At 41.2% G+C, this 19,495-nt stretch overlaps 1 protein-coding gene across 2 annotated transcripts in view; it reads left to right on the plus strand.

The window, feature by feature from the left end:
• Positions 1–17,548, plus strand: part of DDX31 (DEAD-box helicase 31) — a 57,053-nt gene extending 39,505 nt beyond the window's left edge. For both annotated transcript variants that reach the window (XM_066580172.1, XM_066580173.1), the window contains exons 19-20: positions 7,177–7,357; positions 16,169–17,548. In XM_066580172.1, coding sequence (XP_066436269.1) covers positions 7,177–7,357; positions 16,169–16,298 — 311 coding nt within the window. In that variant the 3' untranslated portion in view covers positions 16,299–17,548. The remainder of the gene's footprint in view (positions 1–7,176; positions 7,358–16,168) is intronic.
• Positions 17,549–19,495: the final 1,947 nt, after the last annotated feature.

Genomic DNA, 19,495 nt, shown 5'->3' on the forward strand with positions numbered 1-19,495 from the left:
GTAGTTATATTCTTGTACGTAGGGGGCAGTATTATAGTAGTTATATTCTTGTACATAGGAGCAGTATTATAGTAGTTATATTCCTGTACATAGGGGGCAGTATTATAGTAGTTATATTCTTGTACATTAGGGGGTAGTATTATAGTAGTTATACTCTTGTACATAGCAGGCAGTATTATAGTAGTTATATTCTGGTACATAGGGGGCAGTATTATCGTAGTTATATTCTTGTACATAGGGGGCAGTATTATAGTAGTTATATTCTTGTACATAGGAGGCAGTATTATAGTAGTTATATTCTTGTACATAGGGGGCAGTATTATAGTAGTTATATTCTTGTACATAGGGGCAGTATTATAGTAGTTATATTCTTGTACATAGTAGCAGTATTATAGTAGTTATATTCTTGTACATAGGGGGCAGTATTATAGTAGTTATATTCTTGTACGTAGGGGGCAGTATTATAGTAGTTATATTCTTGTACATAGGAGCAGTATTATAGTAGTTATATTCCTGTACATAGGGGGCAGTATTATAGTAGTTATATTCTTGTACATTAGGGGGTAGTATTATAGTAGTTATACTCTTGTACATAGCAGGCAGTATTATAGTAGTTATATTCTGGTACATAGGGGGCAGTATTATCGTAGTTATATTCTTGTACATAGGGGGCAGTATTATAGTAGTTATATTCTTGTACATAGGAGGCAGTATTATAGTAGTTATATTCTTGTACATAGGGGGCAGTATTATAGTAGTTATATTCTTGTATATAGGGGCAGTATTATAGTAGTTATATTCTTGTACATAGGGGGCAGTATTATAGTAGTTATATTCTTGTACATAGGGGCAGTATTATAGTAGTTATATTCTTGTACATAGGAGGCAGTATTATAGTAGTTATATTCTTGTACATAGGGGCAGTATTATAGTAGTTATATTCTTGTACATAGGGGCAGTATTATAGTAGTTATATTCTTGTACATAGGGGGCAGTATTATAGTAGTTATATTCTTGTACATAGGGAGCAGTATTATAGTAGTTATATTCATGTACATAGGAGGCAGTATTATAGTAGTTATATTCTTGTACATAGGGGGCAGTATTATAGTAGTTATATTCTTGTACATAGGGGCAGTATTATAGTAGTTATATTCTTGTACATAGGAGGCAGTATTATAGTAGTTATATTCTTGTACATAGGGGCAGTATTATAGTAGTTATATTCTTGTACATTGGAGCAGTATTATAGTAGTTATATTCTTGTACATAGGGGCAGTATTATAGTAGTTATATTCTTGTACATAGGGGGCAGTATTATAGTAGTTATATTCTTGTACATAGGGGGCAGTATTATAGTAGTTATATTCATGTACATAGGAGGCAGTATTATAGTAGTTATATTCTTGTACATAGGAGGCAGTATTATAGGAGTTATATTCTTGTACATAGGAGGCAGTATTATAGTAGTTATATTCTTGTACATAGGAGGCAGTATTATAGTAGTTATATTCTTGTACATAGAGGGCAGTATTATAGTAGTTATATTCTTGTACATAGGGGACAGTATTATAGTAGTTATATTCTTGTACATAGGAGCAGTATTATAGTAGTTATATTCTTGTACATCGAGGGCAGTATTATAGTAGTTATATTCTTGTACATAGGAGCAGTATTATAGTAGTTATATTCTTGTACATAGGGAGTAGTATTATAGTAGTTATATTCTTGTACATAGGGGCAGTATTATAGTAGTTATATTCTTGTACATAGGGGCAGTATTATAGTAGTTATATTCTTGTACATAGGGAGCAGTATTATAGTAGTTATATTCTTGTACATAGGGGGCAGTATTATAGTAGTTATATTCTTGTACATAGGGGGCAGTATTATAGTAGTTATATTCTTGTACATAGGGAGCAGTATTATAGTAGTTATATTCTTGTACATAGGGGGCAGTATTATAGTAGTTATATTCTTGTACATAGAGGGCAGTATTATAGTAGTTATATTCTTGTACATAGGGGGCAGTATTATAGTAGTTATATTCTTGTACATAGGGGGCAGTATTATAGTAGTTATATTCTTGTACATAGAGGGCAGTATTATAGTAGTTATATTCTTGTACATAGGGGGCAGTATTATAGTAGTTATATTCTTGTACATAGGGGGCAGTATTATAGTAGGTATATTCTTGTACATAGGGGGCAGTATTATAGTAGTTATATTCTTGTACATAGGGGACAGTATTATAGTAGTTATATTCTTGTACATAAGGGGCAGTATTATAGTAGTTCTTGTACATAGGGGGCAGTATTATAGTAGTTATATTCTTGTACATAGGGGGCAGTATTATAGTAGTTATATTCTTGTACATAGGGGCAGTATTATAGTAGGTATATTCTTGTACATAGGGGGCAGTATTATAGTAGGTATATTCTTGTACATAGGGGGCAGTATTATAGTAGTTATATTCTTGTACATAGGGGGCAGTATTATAGTAGTTATATTCTTGTACATAGGGGGCAGTATTATAGTAGTTATATTCTTGTACATAGGGGCAGTATTATAGTAGTTATATTCTTGTACATAGGGGCAGTATTATAGTAGTTATATTCTTGTACATAGGGGGCAGTATTATTGAAGTTATATTCTTGTACATAGGGGGCAGTATTATAGTAGTTATATTCTTGTACATAGGGGGCAGTATTATAGTAGTTATATTCCTGTACAGAGGAGGCAGTATTATAGTAGTTATATTCTTGTACATAGGAGCAGTATTATAGTAGTTATATTCTTGTACATAGGAGGCAATATTATAGTAGTTATATTCTTGTACATAGGGGGCAGTATTATAGTAGTTATATTCTTGTACATAGGAGGCAGTATTATAGTAGTTATATTCTTGTACATAGGGGCAGTATTATAGTAGTTATATTCTTGTACATAGGGGGCAGTATTATAGTAGTTATATTCTTGTACATAGGGAGCAGTATTATAGTAGTTATATTCATGTACATAGGGGCAGTATTATAGTAGTTATATTCTTGTACATAGGAGGCAGTATTATAGTAGTTATATTCTTGTACATAGGGGGCAGTATTATAGTAGTTATATTCTTGTACATAGGGGCAGTATTATAGTAGTTATATTCTTGTACATAGGAGGCAGTATTATAGTAGTTATATTCTTGTACATAGGGGCAGTATTATAGTAGTTATATTCTTGTACATTGGAGCAGTATTATAGTAGTTATATTCTTGTACATAGAGGGCAGTATTATAGTAGTTATATTCTTGTACATAGGGGGCAGTATTATAGTAGTTATATTCTTGTACATAGGGGGCAGTATTATAGTAGGTATATTCTTGTACATAGGGGGCAGTATTATAGTAGTTATATTCTTGTACATAGGGGACAGTATTATAGTAGTTATATTCTTGTACATAAGGGGCAGTATTATAGTAGTTCTTGTACATAGGGGGCAGTATTATAGTAGTTATATTCTTGTACATAGGGGGCAGTATTATAGTAGTTATATTCTTGTACATAGGGGCAGTATTATAGTAGGTATATTCTTGTACATAGGGGGCAGTATTATAGTAGGTATATTCTTGTACATAGGGGGCAGTATTATAGTAGTTATATTCTTGTACATAGGGGGCAGTATTATAGTAGTTATATTCTTGTACATAGGGGGCAGTATTATAGTAGTTATATTCTTGTAGATAGGGGGCAGTATTATAGTAGTTATATTCTTGTACATAGGGGGCAGTATTATAGTAGTTATATTCTTGTACATAGGGGGCAGTATTATAGTAGTTATATTCTTGTACATAGGGGGCAGTATTATAGTAGTTATATTCTTGTAGATAGGGGGCAGTATTATAGTAGTTATATTCTTGTACATAGGGGGCAGTATTATAGTAGTTATATTCTTGTACATAGGGGGCAGTATTATAGTAGTTATATTCTTGTAGATAGGGGGCAGTATTATAGTAGTTATATTCTTGTACATAGGGGGCAGTATTATAGTAGTTATATTCTTGTACATAGGGGGCAGTATTATAGTAGTTTATATTCTTGTACATAGGGGGGCAGTATTATAGTAGTTATATTCTTGTACATAGGGGCAGTATTATAGCAGTTATATTCTTGTACATAGGAGCAGTATTATAGTAGTTATATTCCTGTACATAGGAGCAGTATTATAGTAGTTATATTCTTGTACATAGGGGGCAGTATAATAATAGTTATATTCTTGTACATAGGGGGCAGTATTATAGTAGTTTTATCCTTGTACATAGGGGGGCAGTATTACAGTAGTTATATTCTTGTACATAGGAGGTAGTATTATAGTAGTTATATTCTTGTACATAGGGGGCAGTATTATAGTAGTTATATTCTTGTACATAGCGGGCAGTATTATAGTAGTAATAGTCTTGTACATAGGGGCAGTATTATAGCAGTTATATTCTTGTACATAGGGGGCAGTATTATAGTAGTTATATTCCTGTACATGGGGGCAGTATTATAGTAGTTATATTCCTGTACATAAGAGGCAGTATTATAGTAGTTATATTCTTGTACATAGGAGGCAGTATTATAGTAGTTATATTCTTGTACATAGGGGGCAGTATTATAGTAGTTATATTCTTGTACATAGGGGGCAGTATTCTAGTAGTTATATTCTTGTACATAGGGGGCAGTATTCTAGTAGTTATATTCTTGTACATAGGGGGCAGTATTCTAGTAGGTATATTCTTGTACATAGGAGCAGTATTATAGTAGTTATATTCTTATACATAGGGGGCAGTATTATAGTAGGTATATTTATGTACATAGGAGCCAGTATTATAGTAGTTATATTCTTGTACATAGGGGGCAGTATTATAGCAGTTATATTCTTGTACATAGGGGCAGTATTATAGCAGTTATATTCTTGTACATAGGGAGCAGTATTATAGTAGTTATATTCTTGTACATAGGGGGCAGTATTATAGTAGTTATATTCTTGTACATAGGGGGCAGTATTATAGTAGTTATATTCTTGTACATAGGAGGCAGTATTATAGTAGTTATATTCTTGTACATAGGGGGCAGTATTATAATAGTTATATTCTTGTATATAGGGGGCAGTATTATAGTAGTTATATTCTTGTACATAGGGGGCAGTATAATAATAGTTATATTCTTGTACATAGGGGGCAGTATTATAGTAGTTTTATCCTTGTACATAGGGGGGCAGTATTACAGTAGTTATATTCTTGTACATAGGAGGCAGTATTATAGTAGTTATATTCTTGTACATAGGGGGCAGTATTATAGTAGTTATATTCTTGTACATAGGGGGCAGTATTATAGTAGTTATATTCCTGTACATGGGGGCAGTATTATAGTAGTTATATTCCTGTACATAGGAGGCAGTATTATAGTAGTTATATTCTTGTACATAGGAGGCAGTATTATAGTAGTTATATTCTTGTACATAGGGGGCAGTATTATAGTAGTTATATTCTTGTACATAGGGGGCAGTATTCTAGTAGTTATATTCTTGTACATAGGGGGCAGTATTCTAGTAGTTATATTCTTGTACATAGGGGGCAGTATTCTAGTAGGTATATTCTTGTACATAGGAGCAGTATTATAGTAGTTATATTCTTATACATAGGGGGCAGTATTATAGTAGGTATATTTATGTACATAGGAGCCAGTATTATAGTAGTTATATTCTTGTACATAGGGGGCAGTATTATAGCAGTTATATTCTTGTACATAGGGGCAGTATTATAGCAGTTATATTCTTGTACATAGGGAGCAGTATTATAGTAGTTATATTCTTGTACATAGGGGGCAGTATTATAGTAGTTATATTCTTGTACATAGGGGGCAGTATTATAGTAGTTATATTCTTGTACATAGGAGGCAGTATTATAGTAGTTATATTCTTGTACATAGGGGGCAGTATTATAATAGTTATATTCTTGTATATAGGGGGCAGTATTATAATAGTTATATTCTTGTACATAGGGGGGCAGTATTATAGTAGTTATATTCTTTTACATAGGATCCAGTATTATAGTAGTTATATTCTTGTACATAGGAGGCAGTATTATAGTAGTTATATTCTTGTACGTAGGGGGCAGTATTATAGTAGTTATATTCTTGTACATAGGAGGCAGTATTATAGTAGTTATATTCTTGTACATAGGAGGCAGTATTCTAGTAGTTATATTCTTGTACATAGGGGGCAGTATTCTAGTAGTTGTATTCTTGTACGTAGGGGGCAGTATTATAGTAGTTATATTCTTGTACGTAGGGGGCAGTATTAGAGTAGTTATATTCTTGTACGTAGGGGGCAGTATTATAGTAGTTATATTCTTGTACATAGGGGGCAGTATTATAGTAGTCATCCTTAGAGCTCTAGTGATAATATTGTAGTTTTCTATAATAATGACCTTTTACTATTGCTGCGCCACTTGTGACCAGTATGTTCTTATATGAGGAGCTTCTCTTGATTCCTCAGGCTGTGTCCACCCCTTGTTGATAACCTCTTCAGTGATTCTTTTGGATTTCGCAGCTGTCACTCTCCAAAATGACACTTTTTCCTTTCATTACTGTTCATAAATGCTGATATCCAGCAGTGTCGGGGAGAGATTACTCCTGAGCCACCGCTAAGCTCTCTCCATCTGAACATGGAAGGGGGGGAAAGGTGCTGCAGAGGAACGTGGAGACGTGTGGTCAACGAGCGGACGGCAGCTTCCTCATTCCGTGTGATGCAGACTGACTTCCTGCAGATGCTGTCCTAGACTCCGGTGCTGCCGGGCATCCTGTGCCATCCACTAGCCACCATACTGTACTGGTTTTAAATTCCTTTAGTCTGGCATCAGTGCCAGATTGTCAGTTGGTCGTAGAGATAAGGTTCACTTGTAAGGTTAGAGAGCCTTCAGGAAGAGAGAGTTCTTCCTCATTGCTTCTTGCTGCCAAAGTTTCAGACTTTATGGATGATAGAAGATGCTCAGAGCAGTTGTCGCTTCCCTTCCCCCACTCCACAGTTTATACATACCTGACAGAAGACATGAAGTCTGTTCTCCATCCTGAGACATGTTGGGAGATGACAGTATAGGGACTTATTTGATACATTCTTCCTGCTTTTGTCTCCCTTCTCATTCTCAGCCTTGCAGTCCTACATTCGCGCTTACGCCACTTATCCCAAGGACCTGAAGCACATCTTCCATGTTCGATCCCTGCACTTGGGTCATGTAGCCAAAAGTTTTGGCCTTAGAGACGCCCCGCACAACCTGAGCCAACAACTGACAGGAAGTTCTAAGAAGAGGAAAGCTATGAAGTCCAAGAGGTAAGACTAACTGTTACATCCTGTATTCTCCAAAGCTGCACTCACTGTTCTGCTGGTGGAGTCACTGTGTACATACATTACTTATCCTGTACTGACCCTGAGTTACATCCTGTATTATACTCCAGAGCTGCATTCACTATTCTGCTGGTGGAGTCACTGTGTACATACATTACTTATCCTGTACTGATCCTGAGTTACATCCTGTATTATACTCCAGAGCTGCACTCACTATTCTGCTGGTGGAGTCACTGTGTACATACATTACTTATCCTGTACTGCTCCTGAGTTACATCCTGTATTATACTCCAGAGCTGCACTCACTATTCTGCTGGTGGAGTCACTGTGTACATACATTATTTATCCTGTACCAATCCCGAGTTACATGCTGTATTATACTCAAGAGCTGCACTCACTATTCTGCTGGTGGAGTCACTGTGTACATACATCACTTATCCTGTACTGCTCCTGAGTTACATCCTGTATTATACTCCAGAGCTGCACTCACTATTCTGCTGGTGGAGTCACTGTGTACATACATTATTTATCCTGTACCAATCCCGAGTTACATTCTGTATTATACTCCAGAGCTGCACTCACTATTCTGCTGGTGGAGTCACTGTTTACCTGTTACAATCTGGTTACTATGGATACATCGTAGCAACATTAGGCTTTTAAATATTGTTAAGCATTGTATCCCTAGCAACCAGTGTATCTCAAATTTCTTAGCTCAAGGCAGAGTTACCCCTGAACAGAGGACTGTCTCTCTCATACTGCCATATTAGCCAATATTTATAGTAGAGTACCCCTTTAAATTGGTTGCATTGTGAATGCACCCGCTGCACATAAGTCGCATTAAGGCATGGGTGGCCATTTTTTTGTGCCAGAACAGAATAACTCTGATGGCCGCTCCATGCATTTAAATGTCCCCAGTGCTTTGCTACATTTCCTGTTTCGTGGCTCCCGGGCCACAAGGGGTTGTTGTCATCAGGGATTGTACCCCCCTTTTTGCACCCGAAATAGTTTATGGATGTCTAGTCAAGTCTAAAATGTTACCTCTCCATTGGCATTGCTAACGCATTACCACAAGTCATCAGCAGAGGTCCTCAGTGGAGTAAGACCCCCATCATTGTACTAGTCCCAAATTAGGCATTAGGGGATGTCCCTGGACGGAGGACAATCTCCATTTACATAATTGAGCTTTAACCCCTTATTGTCTCAGGGTGTACATTTACCTGCTGGTCGTGCGGGGCTTCTATGGGGCGGGAGCTGATCCTGCTACATACACGGTAGGTGTGTGCGGTCTTTGATATCTGCCGCCCACCTCCTACAGCTGCGATCAGCGCTCACGCTGATCGCAGATGTTATCTTTTTAAATGCCTTGATCAATGTTCAGGGTTTTCAATGCCACCCTCCTGATGAGATCGTGGGGTGCCGTTTGGGGACCACGGCAGCTTGGGGCCTTCTGAAGGCCCCCAGGGCTGCCATGGCTGAGTGTCTGTCAAGCCACGCATGTGGCACATCTTGATAGACTGCTTGTCAGAATGCGGTATAATGTAATGACGGAATAGTTTTGTTTTTTTTTTACATTTCTCTACACTTAGAAAAGTTTTTCAGTACATTGTACGGTACATTAAATAGCGCCATTGAAAAATACAGCTCGTCCCGCTAAGATACAGCGAACCCCCAAACGGTGACGTTAATGGATAAATAAGAGTTAGGATGGGGCAGAAACCAAGAGTGAAGAAAAGTTAAAAGGGCCTTGTCATTAATGAGTTAATAACCCCTCCCTTCCCTCTTCTGTCCCTAAACTCCCATATACGCCGCCATATGGAATCTGCTAGTCGCTCATCCAGCAATATGGAGCCAGGAGCCCCCCGTTCTGCAGACAGGGGTGACCCATTGTCTCATTCCTGTGACTCTTGAGGCAGATGGAAAACTGGATGGGACCCCCGCTCTCCCCCTCCTGCCCCATGACTAGAAGGATTTGTCGGGGCCTTTCATTGTGGGAAGAATAGTGTGATTAGCAGATAAGTAGCAGGTTACATAGCGTGAGGCCGGCTCAGAGGCTCGCCAGGCGCTGGCTGTCCCGACTGACGGCCGGAGGCGTGTCACGCGATTATGCTGACGAGAAGTCGGGGGTCTGCGCACCTCTATTTTACTCATTAACCCAAGAGACATCCCGGCTGCTGAGAATAAGAGCGGCTCCCGGGGCGCACGAACGTGTCGCGTTCCACAGCACAAAAGACCATTTAAAGACCCTAAAGGATCATTAAGGGATCATTTAAGGAGATTTCAGCCGAAGCGCAAGTTGTTCTTCCCTCCTGCTGCTCAGCGGAAAGAGGAGCCGCCTGAACCCCCAGCAGTCACGATAAAATGGGAACAACCCTCCTGATGGTCACTTGTATTGTAGCTTGAATCTGTCTCCTGTAAATATATTTGGCGCAGAACTCCGTCGCCTTAACTGCGTTTTTAACCTCTTAGTGACATCTCTAATTTTTGCCTTAAGAACAAAAAACAAGTCATTTCTCCTTTTGTGCTCCAGCGGCCATAACTTTATTCTCCCTCGGTGTCGCCGCGGGACGTCTTGTGTTTTTTGCGGATTGAGTTCTAATTTTTATAGGAACCAATTTTGGGTCCATATAATGTATGGGATAAATTTTTTATTAATCTTTTTTTTTTTTTTGCTTGGGCAATGGGGAAAAATTTCCTCACTTTTATTTTTTTAATTTTTATTGCATTTACAATGTGCTACAAATGTTATGTTACCTTTATTCTGCGGGTCGTTACGATTATGGCAACACCACGTTTATAGAGGTTTTTTTATGTTTTACCACTTTTTCACAATATAAATCTTTTTATTTTAAAAAAGCAAAAACTTTGTGGCGCCACATTTCAGGACCAAAGCAGTTTTATTTTTCAGTCGACAGCGCGGTATCAGACCTGGTTTTGGTGGGACAAGTAGTAGTTTGGTATTGGTACCATTTTTTAAAATTCCTATTTTGGGGAAGTGGGATGAACAGAAAATAGCAGGTTTTTTTTTTTAATTTTCAGTAAAAAAAAAAGTTTTTAGATGCCACAGTCAGCAGTGACTGCGGCATCTGTAGGGTTAAATGGTGTAGAGGAGTGATTACATGAGAAAGTCCTCTTTATTTCACTCCTTTTCTGGGTAAAAAAAAGAACCTCCATATGTGACAATTAGAGAGCAAATAAGCTCTCTAAGTGATGGGGAGGTGATGGGATGAACAAAAATCCATGTCGCCCCTACTGAGTGATAGGGGGTGAGGTAGGAGGATCACAAATCTTCTCTGCTGCTGCTGGTCTCCCCTCCCTCTCTGTTCTACATATACTGACTGACCTGACAGCTGTAAATTCAGTATTCCCAACCCCACTTCAAATGGCTGTAGCTTCGGTTTTATTAGGGCTACTGACCTGTTGAATGAAGAATCTTAAAGGGGTTGTCCCGCGAAACAAAGTGGGGGTATACACTTCTGTATGGCCATATTAATGCACTTTGTAATGTACATTGTGCATTAATTATGAGCCATACAGAAGTTATTCACTTACCTGTTCCGTTGCTAGCGTCCCTGTCTCCATGGTGCCGTCTAATCTTCAGCTTCTAATCGCCCGATTAGACGTGCTTGCGCAGTCCGGTCTTCTCCCTTCTGAATGGGGCCGCTCATGCCGGAGAGCGGCTCCTCGTAGCTCCGCCCCGTCATGTGTGCCGATTCCAGCCAATCAGGAGGCTGGAATCGGCAATGGACCGCACAGAAGACCTGCGGTCCACTGAGGGTGAAGATCCCGGCGGCCATCTTCACAAGGTAAGTCAGAAGTCGCCGGAGCGCGGGGATTCGGGTAAGTACTGGACGGTTTTTTTTTTTTATGCCTGCATCGGGTTTGTCTCGCGCCGAACGGGGGGGCTATTGGGGGAAAAAAAACCCGTTTCGGCGCGGGACAACCTCTTTAACTTTAAAATGACACCAAAAGCACGTCCGTAGCCGTGATAGAACCGGAGCTACAGACTTCAACGTAGAATAAGCTTGGTTCTTCAAAAACTGTAATGTAGTTGTCCTGCAAAAGGAGCAGAGCTCCTCCTAAACTGCTGGAGGGTTTAAATGCCGCCTGACAATTGCATAAATGGCAATCCCTCAACATAACGGCAATTTCAGACAGTTTTTATGTTCGTTTCTGACAACAGATATGACGCCAGGTTGTCAGACAGCTTTCCCAACCCTTTAATTATGTCATTCTACACCTCTCTGTCCCTGTATCTCCTTCATTACTGGACAGATTTGGCATTCAGGAATCTGGTAAAGCTGGGTGATCCTTTGGAAAGCTGTAACACACTAGCTGGGCTGTTAAAGGGGCTGTGCTGTTGCAAACTACTAATGGGCTTATCCGTAGGATAGGCCATCAATCATAGATTAGTGGGGCTCTGCTGCCCAGGACCTCCGCTGTTTTCGTGGCCTGTGTGCTCATACCTTGAGATGATTTCTGCAGGAAGCAGACAGCTCCGCCCCGACTCTAGTGGCCAGACTTGGTATTACAATTTCTTTTCATTTCAATGGTAACTTGGCCTGCAATACCAAACCTGGCCACTGCAGTGGGAACTGAGCTGTCTGCTTCTGGCAGAAATGAGCTCTGCACAAACCCACTGACCCAGAAGATGGCGGACCGCTGCTGATCCGCTTACTGATGGTCTGTCCTGCAGATAGGCCCATCAATAGTTTACAACTGAACAACCCCTTTAAATGTATTTGGGGTAGCGCCAATTGTCACATCAGATCTAACCGCGCCATTTTTGGTTATGTACATACAAAGTTGTTGCAGGAGAATTGGTCCCGTATCTCATGTTAGTAAACAGATGGTTACCCTCCTTTTTTTCCCCCCGTTTTCATTCATTCACGTTTTTGGCGAAACGAAAGCGTCTACGAACACTGTCTGCGTCGCCGTCTCATACGCTGAAAAAAAAGCAGGTTGACCGTGAAGGCCAGACCACAATGGGATCAGGCCGGCTCGGCGGGTCCCCCGCAATAAGCTCATTTCATACCCTGTCAGGGCTGAAAAGGAACCAGTTTAAAGACCCCAATTAAAAAGCTGCTTGGGTGTCGCGGCGGGGGAGGGGCGGGGGCGACGGACAGCTTCCTATTAATGACTGTGATCTCCAGTCCAGCGGGACCCTTAATATGTAGCGGGGGTCTCCGAATACTTCCCAGACAGGATTCTGTCCCTATTCTAGCGGCGTGTCCAAAAACGTTAACATGTCGCCATAATCGCTATTCAATTACCTGCCCGGTGCCAGTCACCCACACTTAACCCTTTCACTGCCTCGATATATAGGCCGACCTGCAGGGAACTACATCTCCCAGCATACTGACGCTTTGTGGACGTTTCAGGCCACAGTCACATCTGCGCTCTGGTCACAGCCTACGGGGCAGATAGCATGCTGCGCTATTCCGTCTGGGAGAGTGCAGGATGGAAGCCGGAAGGAGCCCGTCAGTAAGTAGAGTCCATCCGGCGCCGTTCAGTCCCGTCATAGGACGGACCGGGTTGGCAGGAATATAAAGATCAGGAAACCTAAATGAGCCCTTAGTGCAAGTGTGAAGGTGGCCTAAGATGTATCAGTGCATGGCTAAGGTAGGTCTGCCGTGCAGGACTCGAGAAAAGCTGGGTGACTACTGCGAAAGTTGTTCAGGACTCGAGAGTGATGGCTCCTGCGGAAGTCCTGGTGTTGGCCACTCTGTTATTACCCCACTTTTCCAGAAACTCGAGTATCTACTCTTTTACATATCTCGATCGATTTGCCTTCAGGACCCTGGGAAGGCTGGGTGACTGTGTTTATCACACAGCTTTTCCAGAAACCCATATACCTATAGTTTTGCATATCTTGGCAGATTTGCCACTCAGGACCCTGGGAAGGCTGGATGAAGGTTCCTATGGAAGCTGTAGTGTACGCCACATTTCTTATAACTCTGCTTTACCAGAAACCCGTATGTCTACAGTTTTGAATATCTTGAGAGATTTGCCTTCAATCCCTTGGGAAAGCTGGGTGACTGCTCCTGCGGAAGCTGTAGAATTGGCCACATTTGTTACCCCCTAGCTTTTCCAGACTTGCTTATCAGGATCCTAGGAAGGCTGTGTGACCGCTCTGGCAGAAGCTGTAGTGTTAGCCGCAGTTATCACCTGGCTTTTCCAGAGACCCATATACCTATAGTTTTGCACATCTTGGCAGATTTGCCATTCACGACCCTGGAAGGCTGGATGACGGCTCCTGTGGAAGCTGTAGCAGTGGTTGCATTTATTGTCCAGCTTTGTCAGAAATCCATATACTTATATTTTCGCATTCCTCTGCAGATTTGTCCTTCAAAACCCTAGGAAAGTTAGGTAAGCGCTCCTGTGGAAGCTGTAGTGTTGATCACATTTGTGATCACCTAGATGTGCCATTCAGGAGCCTGGAAAAGTTGAGTGCAAACTCCTGTGCGAACTACAGTTGTGTATATATTGTTGATCACCCAGCTTTCCCACAAACTGACATAACTGAAAATCGCAGTGCGGATCAGACATCTGTTTGTTATATTGATCCAGTATATCTGCCACCACAGCTCCACAGGAATGATCACCCAGCTTTCCTGAATAGCAAATCTGCCTTGTTTTGCAGCATCATTAGCAAGGGATGTATCACTGTAGAACTGGCAAATGGGGAAAAGCTGGGTGACCCCCTAGGACACTAACTGTTACCATACTCCGCTTTCCCAGCAAAAGAGAGGAATTAGAAACTGCTTCACAGAATAGCACAAACCTGATGAAAGTGACACCTCTGGAGTGTTGAATTGACACCTCATGTCACCTTTACAGTATTTCATTCAACGGGAAAGCTGGGTGGTCACCACAATGTCTGACATTACAGATTCCAACAGTGGATGGCACCCAGCTTTCCTGGAGTCTTGAATGGAAAGTGCAATGAATTGGGGTTGGGGGGTGCGTGGGGGGAGGGGAGGATTCACTGCACAATCAGGCAGATGCGCTCATAAGAACTCTGGGAAAGCCACGCTAGCTTCAGTCATAGGCATAGTCGGGGTCACCCAGCTTTCCCAGAAACGGGTATAAGCAAGAACTGGCTTAAAAGGGGCTGTTTATGATGGACAAAAAGGACTGGTCAGTGCCACGGCCAGGAGACCACCCCGAGGGGTGGGGGTGGGGTGACCAGCGAGCCAGACCCCTCCCTCTCCCATGTTCTCAACTACTAATAAGGTGATTAGTGAGGATGACCTTTATCTTGACCTGACATCGGAGTCCTCAAACAGCATAGGACCCTGTCCCCCCTCCCAGTCAAATGAAATGAAAAACAAAACGCAGATGAGCCGTCTTTGGTGGGTTAGACGGTACAGCGTTCACAAAAATGACAAACTACCGCCATGCCACATTTATACAGTTTTTAAAATGTTTTTCTATTGTTAGCTCTTGCTTTCCGTTGTCGTATTCTGCGATCCGTAGCGTCTTATTATTCCCCTGGCTCGGGCTGTGCGGGCGCCCCGTTAGTGGAGCGAGCTCTAGTTTTTATTAGAACTATTTCAACAAACATTTTTGCCTTTTAAACACTTTTTTATTTAACTTTTTTGGAGCCACAAAAAAAAAAAATCTCTCTTCTGGGATTTCTCCGTTTTTTACAGCCTTCACAGCGCAGGATTGTGATATTTTAGTAGTTTGTATCTTACATCCACGGCGACACCCAATATACGGGGCTCTTTAATTCTTTACTTTGTCTTTTGGGGAAAAGGGAAGCATTTTTGAACTTCTTTCCTTATTAACTGGTAATATAATAATAATCTTTGCTTCGCGCCAACTTATTCGGCAGCGCTTTCATCAATTACATGTGATAACCAAATAAAAAAACGTTTTAAAAAACTTGATTTAATTTTTTTATACACTTGGGACTTGAACTTGCAATCATTTGATCTATATACTGTAACTCTGCAATATTGCAGTGTATAGCGATTTTTGATGTTGCCTGTTAAGCCCTGTCTCGGGCATTCACACATGGCAGCCATGGGAGTCTTCAGTGGGCTCCCAGCTGCCATTCTAGCTTATTAGCACCCTCCGATCGCGCTGTGAGGGGTACCAATCGGTAGCAGGAATGGGTAAGCTTTGACCATGGCATCTAAGCAGTTAACTGTCGCAATCAGAGCTAACTCTGATCGCAGTAGTTGCTGGCGGCTGGCGGAAACCGCTGACTGAGCGCTCCATGCCTGGCGGCCATACGCACTTCAGGGCAACAGCATGTTTATAGTCATTTGGCGCTCCTGAAGTGGTTGAGGAGCGTTGATAGAAGCAGTGGTCTCTAGCTTCTGTCGGACTACAACACCCAGTATACCGTGAGTAGTAGTAGCCTCACAGGAGCTGGTTACCCCCCCCCCCCCCCCCCCCCCCCGGCCACCCCCCGCCAGCACCCGAATCTTTGCGGACGAGCAGGCAGATACCCGAGAAGGACGTTACTCGCTCGAGTATTTGTCCTTAACGAGTATACTCTCTCATCTCTAATGTTTACTATTATTATCGCTACATTTAAATGTATTCTTAAAGGGGTTGTCTGGATAAAAAGCAGCAATGTTTTTCTAACTCTAAACACAGCGCCACCCTTGTCCGTAGGTTGTGTCTGGTATTGCAGCTCAACTCCCATTCACTTCAATGGAGCTGAGCTGTAATGTTACACACAACCCTATGGTAAGGGTGGCGCTGTGTTTGGAAGAAAGCAGCCATGTTTTTCTAACCCTGTTAGATCAGTTTCCTCTGATCCCCTCTTTGTTTGTCTCTTAGGACCGACAGACACGGGACGGTGAAGAAGAAGCAGAGGTTTTCAGAGCTGCTGACGTCGGAATATTCCAGCGGACTACCTTCCAGACCAAAGAAAATGAAAGAGCCTCAGAGTAACGTTAAGACGTCCTGAGTTGTGGGCAGCTGACTGAGAGCAAAATCATAATCCTCACACATAAACTTCCATCTCTTATGTCTTTGCTCAGTTTTATCCTTTAATCTTTCTGAATAGAAGGCCACAACTGCAGTATAGACTGACACCTCATTTACAACAGTTCATACAGCCGTATTTTTTTTTACCATGCATATTTCATATTCGCAGCATATCCGTCCGGTCTTGTACCAAATTTTACTTGCAGGCTGGATGGATAGGAGGGCTGTTATTCTGATCTGTATATATTTATCAATAGCAGTGGCTGGGCAGTAAATGACAATCAGTCGGGAGCTTCAGTACGGTTGTAGATACAGAGAAAATTATTAAAGTTTTATTATTTAAAAAAAAGTCAATTAGGAAAGTCATGTCTGAAATCTCTGATTGGGGAACCGTCTCGCAAGTCGAATCTGCTTAGCATTGTTAGTGCCTGCCAGGATGTGAGCTGCCTGTGCCATAGGCAGTAATGTCATCCCATAGCATCGGAGATGCAGAACTGTGTACTGATAACAACAAGCTGGATGGTTCGTCTCCTCCTGAGTCCGCAGGAAACGACGTCCAAAAGGATTTCACGTTTTGAGTCATCTGACTGCAGTGCAGTTTTCCATTTTGCCCCAGTCCATTATAAATGATTTTTGGCCCAGAGAAGACGCCGGCGTTCCTGGACTGTGTTGATTTATGGCTTCTTCTTTGTATGATACAGCTTTAACTTACATTTATGGATTGCACAGACAATGATTTCTGGCCGTACTCCTGAGCCCACGCATTGAATTACATTACAGAGTCATGCCTGTTTTTAATGCAGCGCCGCCTGAGGGCCCGTAGATCTCCAGCATCCAATATTCACCATCGGCCCTGGCCCTTGTGTGCATGAATTTCTCCAGATTCTCTGGATCTTTTGATATTCTGTACTGTAGATGGGGGATATTCAAAGTCTTCACAGTTTTACATTGAACATTTTTCTGAAATTGTCCCACAATTTAAAGATGCCGTTTTTCCCAGATTGTCTCAGAAGCGATAATGTGACTTGGTAGAGAATTGACCCTCCAGCTGGTTTTCTTTAGGACTGCTTACATTTTTCCAGCCTTTTGTTACCACTGACCCAACTTTTGTGAGATGTGCTGCGGCCACCACTTTCTACATGAGTGAATGTTTTTAGATGGATTGGAACAACGTCTCAGTTCTCCGCTCTGATTTGTGTTCTATTGTCAATAAAATATTGTAAGATGAGATATACGGGTCGTTGCATTCTTTATTTCATACAGCGTTCAAAAACTTTTCTGGAATTAGGGTTGTAGATTTACCTGCTCACTTCCACCCTAATCTTCCAAGTAAGATGGAATGAACACAGCGGCCAATCACTGGATCCGTCTCTACAGCATGTAGCGATTGAGATGGTTTGTGAGTCATGGTAATGCCATCATTTTGCCAGGACCAACTAAAGTTGGGTGTTTAGGTCTAGACTTAAGACCCTTTTACACAGAACGATAATCACTCAAAAGCCATCTTTTGAGCGATAATCGTTGTATGTAAGTGTGCACCCATCGTGCACTTACCGTGCACTCTTCGTCCATCGCTGCTGTTCGTATAGAAAAATTTATAAAGTCTTGGTTACTTTAGAGGAACTGAGGAATAAAATATGTATACATATAGAGGAGCGTTAGATTGTCCTCAGGCTGCATGTACTGATGTCCCACTGCAGAATGTGCCACTCCTCCCACTCTCCTCACTTAGGACCTTAAGAATGCTCGTGCCAAATTTCATGCTTGTACAACACCGAGAAGTTACACTACACAGGGGTGCCAATACTTTTGCACTTAGTATTGAATAATCAAGTTGTGAACCCTTTACTTTTCCTATTTAGGATCTATAGAATGGTTGTGCCAAATTTCATGTTTGTACGACACCGAGAAGTTACTTTACATAGGGGGTGCCAATACTTTTACAATTAGCATTGAATTTTAGAGTTGTGACCCCTTTACTTTTCCTTTTTCGGACCTAAAGAATGCTTGCGCCAAATTTCATGTTTGTACGACACTGAGAAGTTAGAAAATTAGATTAGCTACATTACACAGGGGTGCCAATACTTTTGCACTTAGTATTGAATAATCAGTTTGTGATCCCTTCACTTTTACTATATGGGACCTAAAGAATGCTCCTGCCACATTTCATGTTTGTACGACCCCAGGAAGTTGCATTACACAGGGGTGCCAATACTTTTGCACTTAGCATTGAATAATTGAGTTGTGTCCCCATAGAATCATAGAATGGTAGATTTGGAAGGGACCTCCAAGGTCATCTGGTCCAACCCCCTGCTCAGTGCAGGATCACTAAATCATCCCAGACAGATGTCTATCCAACCTCTGAGGTCTTCCATTGAAGGAGAACTCACCACCTCCCATGGTAACCTGTTCCACTCATTGGTCACCCTCACTGTCAGAAAGTTTTTTCTATTATCTAATCCACGTGATCTAGACTCTATGCTTCTCTTAATACATCCCAGAATTGTGTTTTTCACATGTGCTGCTTATCCCAATTCCTCCCATTCTGTATGTGTTTTTTTTAATTTTTCTTGCCCAGATGTAGGACTTTGCATTCCTCCTTGTTAAATACCATTCTGTTAGTCGCCGCCCACTGTTCAAGCTTGTCTAGATCTTTTTGAATCCTCTCTCTCTCTCTCTTCCCTAGTGTTAGCTATCCCTCCTAGCTTTGTGTGGTCAGTAAATTCGATCAGTTTCCCATCAATTCCCTCCTCCAGATCATTTATAAAAATGTTGAACACTGGGCCTAGGACAGAGCCTTGTGGTTCCCCACTTGATACATTCTTCCACTTGGATGTGCAGCCATTTATGACCACTCTTTGAGTATGATCACTCAGCCAGTTGTGGATCCACCTAGCAGTTGCCTTGTCAGTCCCAGATTTAGTAAAGCATTTGACAAAGTATCTTATACTATACTTATTGAAAAAATGACCAAAGTCAAGATATACTATATCCACCACATTTCCCTGATCAACCCAGTCGGTGATTCTGTCATAGAAGGAAATTAGGTTTGCATGACTTGTTTGTTACAAACCCATGCTTGCCCTGGTTAATTACTCCATTCTCATCCAAGTACTTGCATACATGCTGTTTAATAATTTGTTCAAAGATATTTCCTGGAATAGAAGTCAGGCTCAC

The sequence above is a fragment of the Eleutherodactylus coqui genome, chromosome 10 (assembly GCF_035609145.1).
Source record: "Eleutherodactylus coqui strain aEleCoq1 chromosome 10, aEleCoq1.hap1, whole genome shotgun sequence".
Lineage (NCBI taxonomy): Eukaryota > Metazoa > Chordata > Amphibia > Anura > Eleutherodactylidae > Eleutherodactylus > Eleutherodactylus coqui.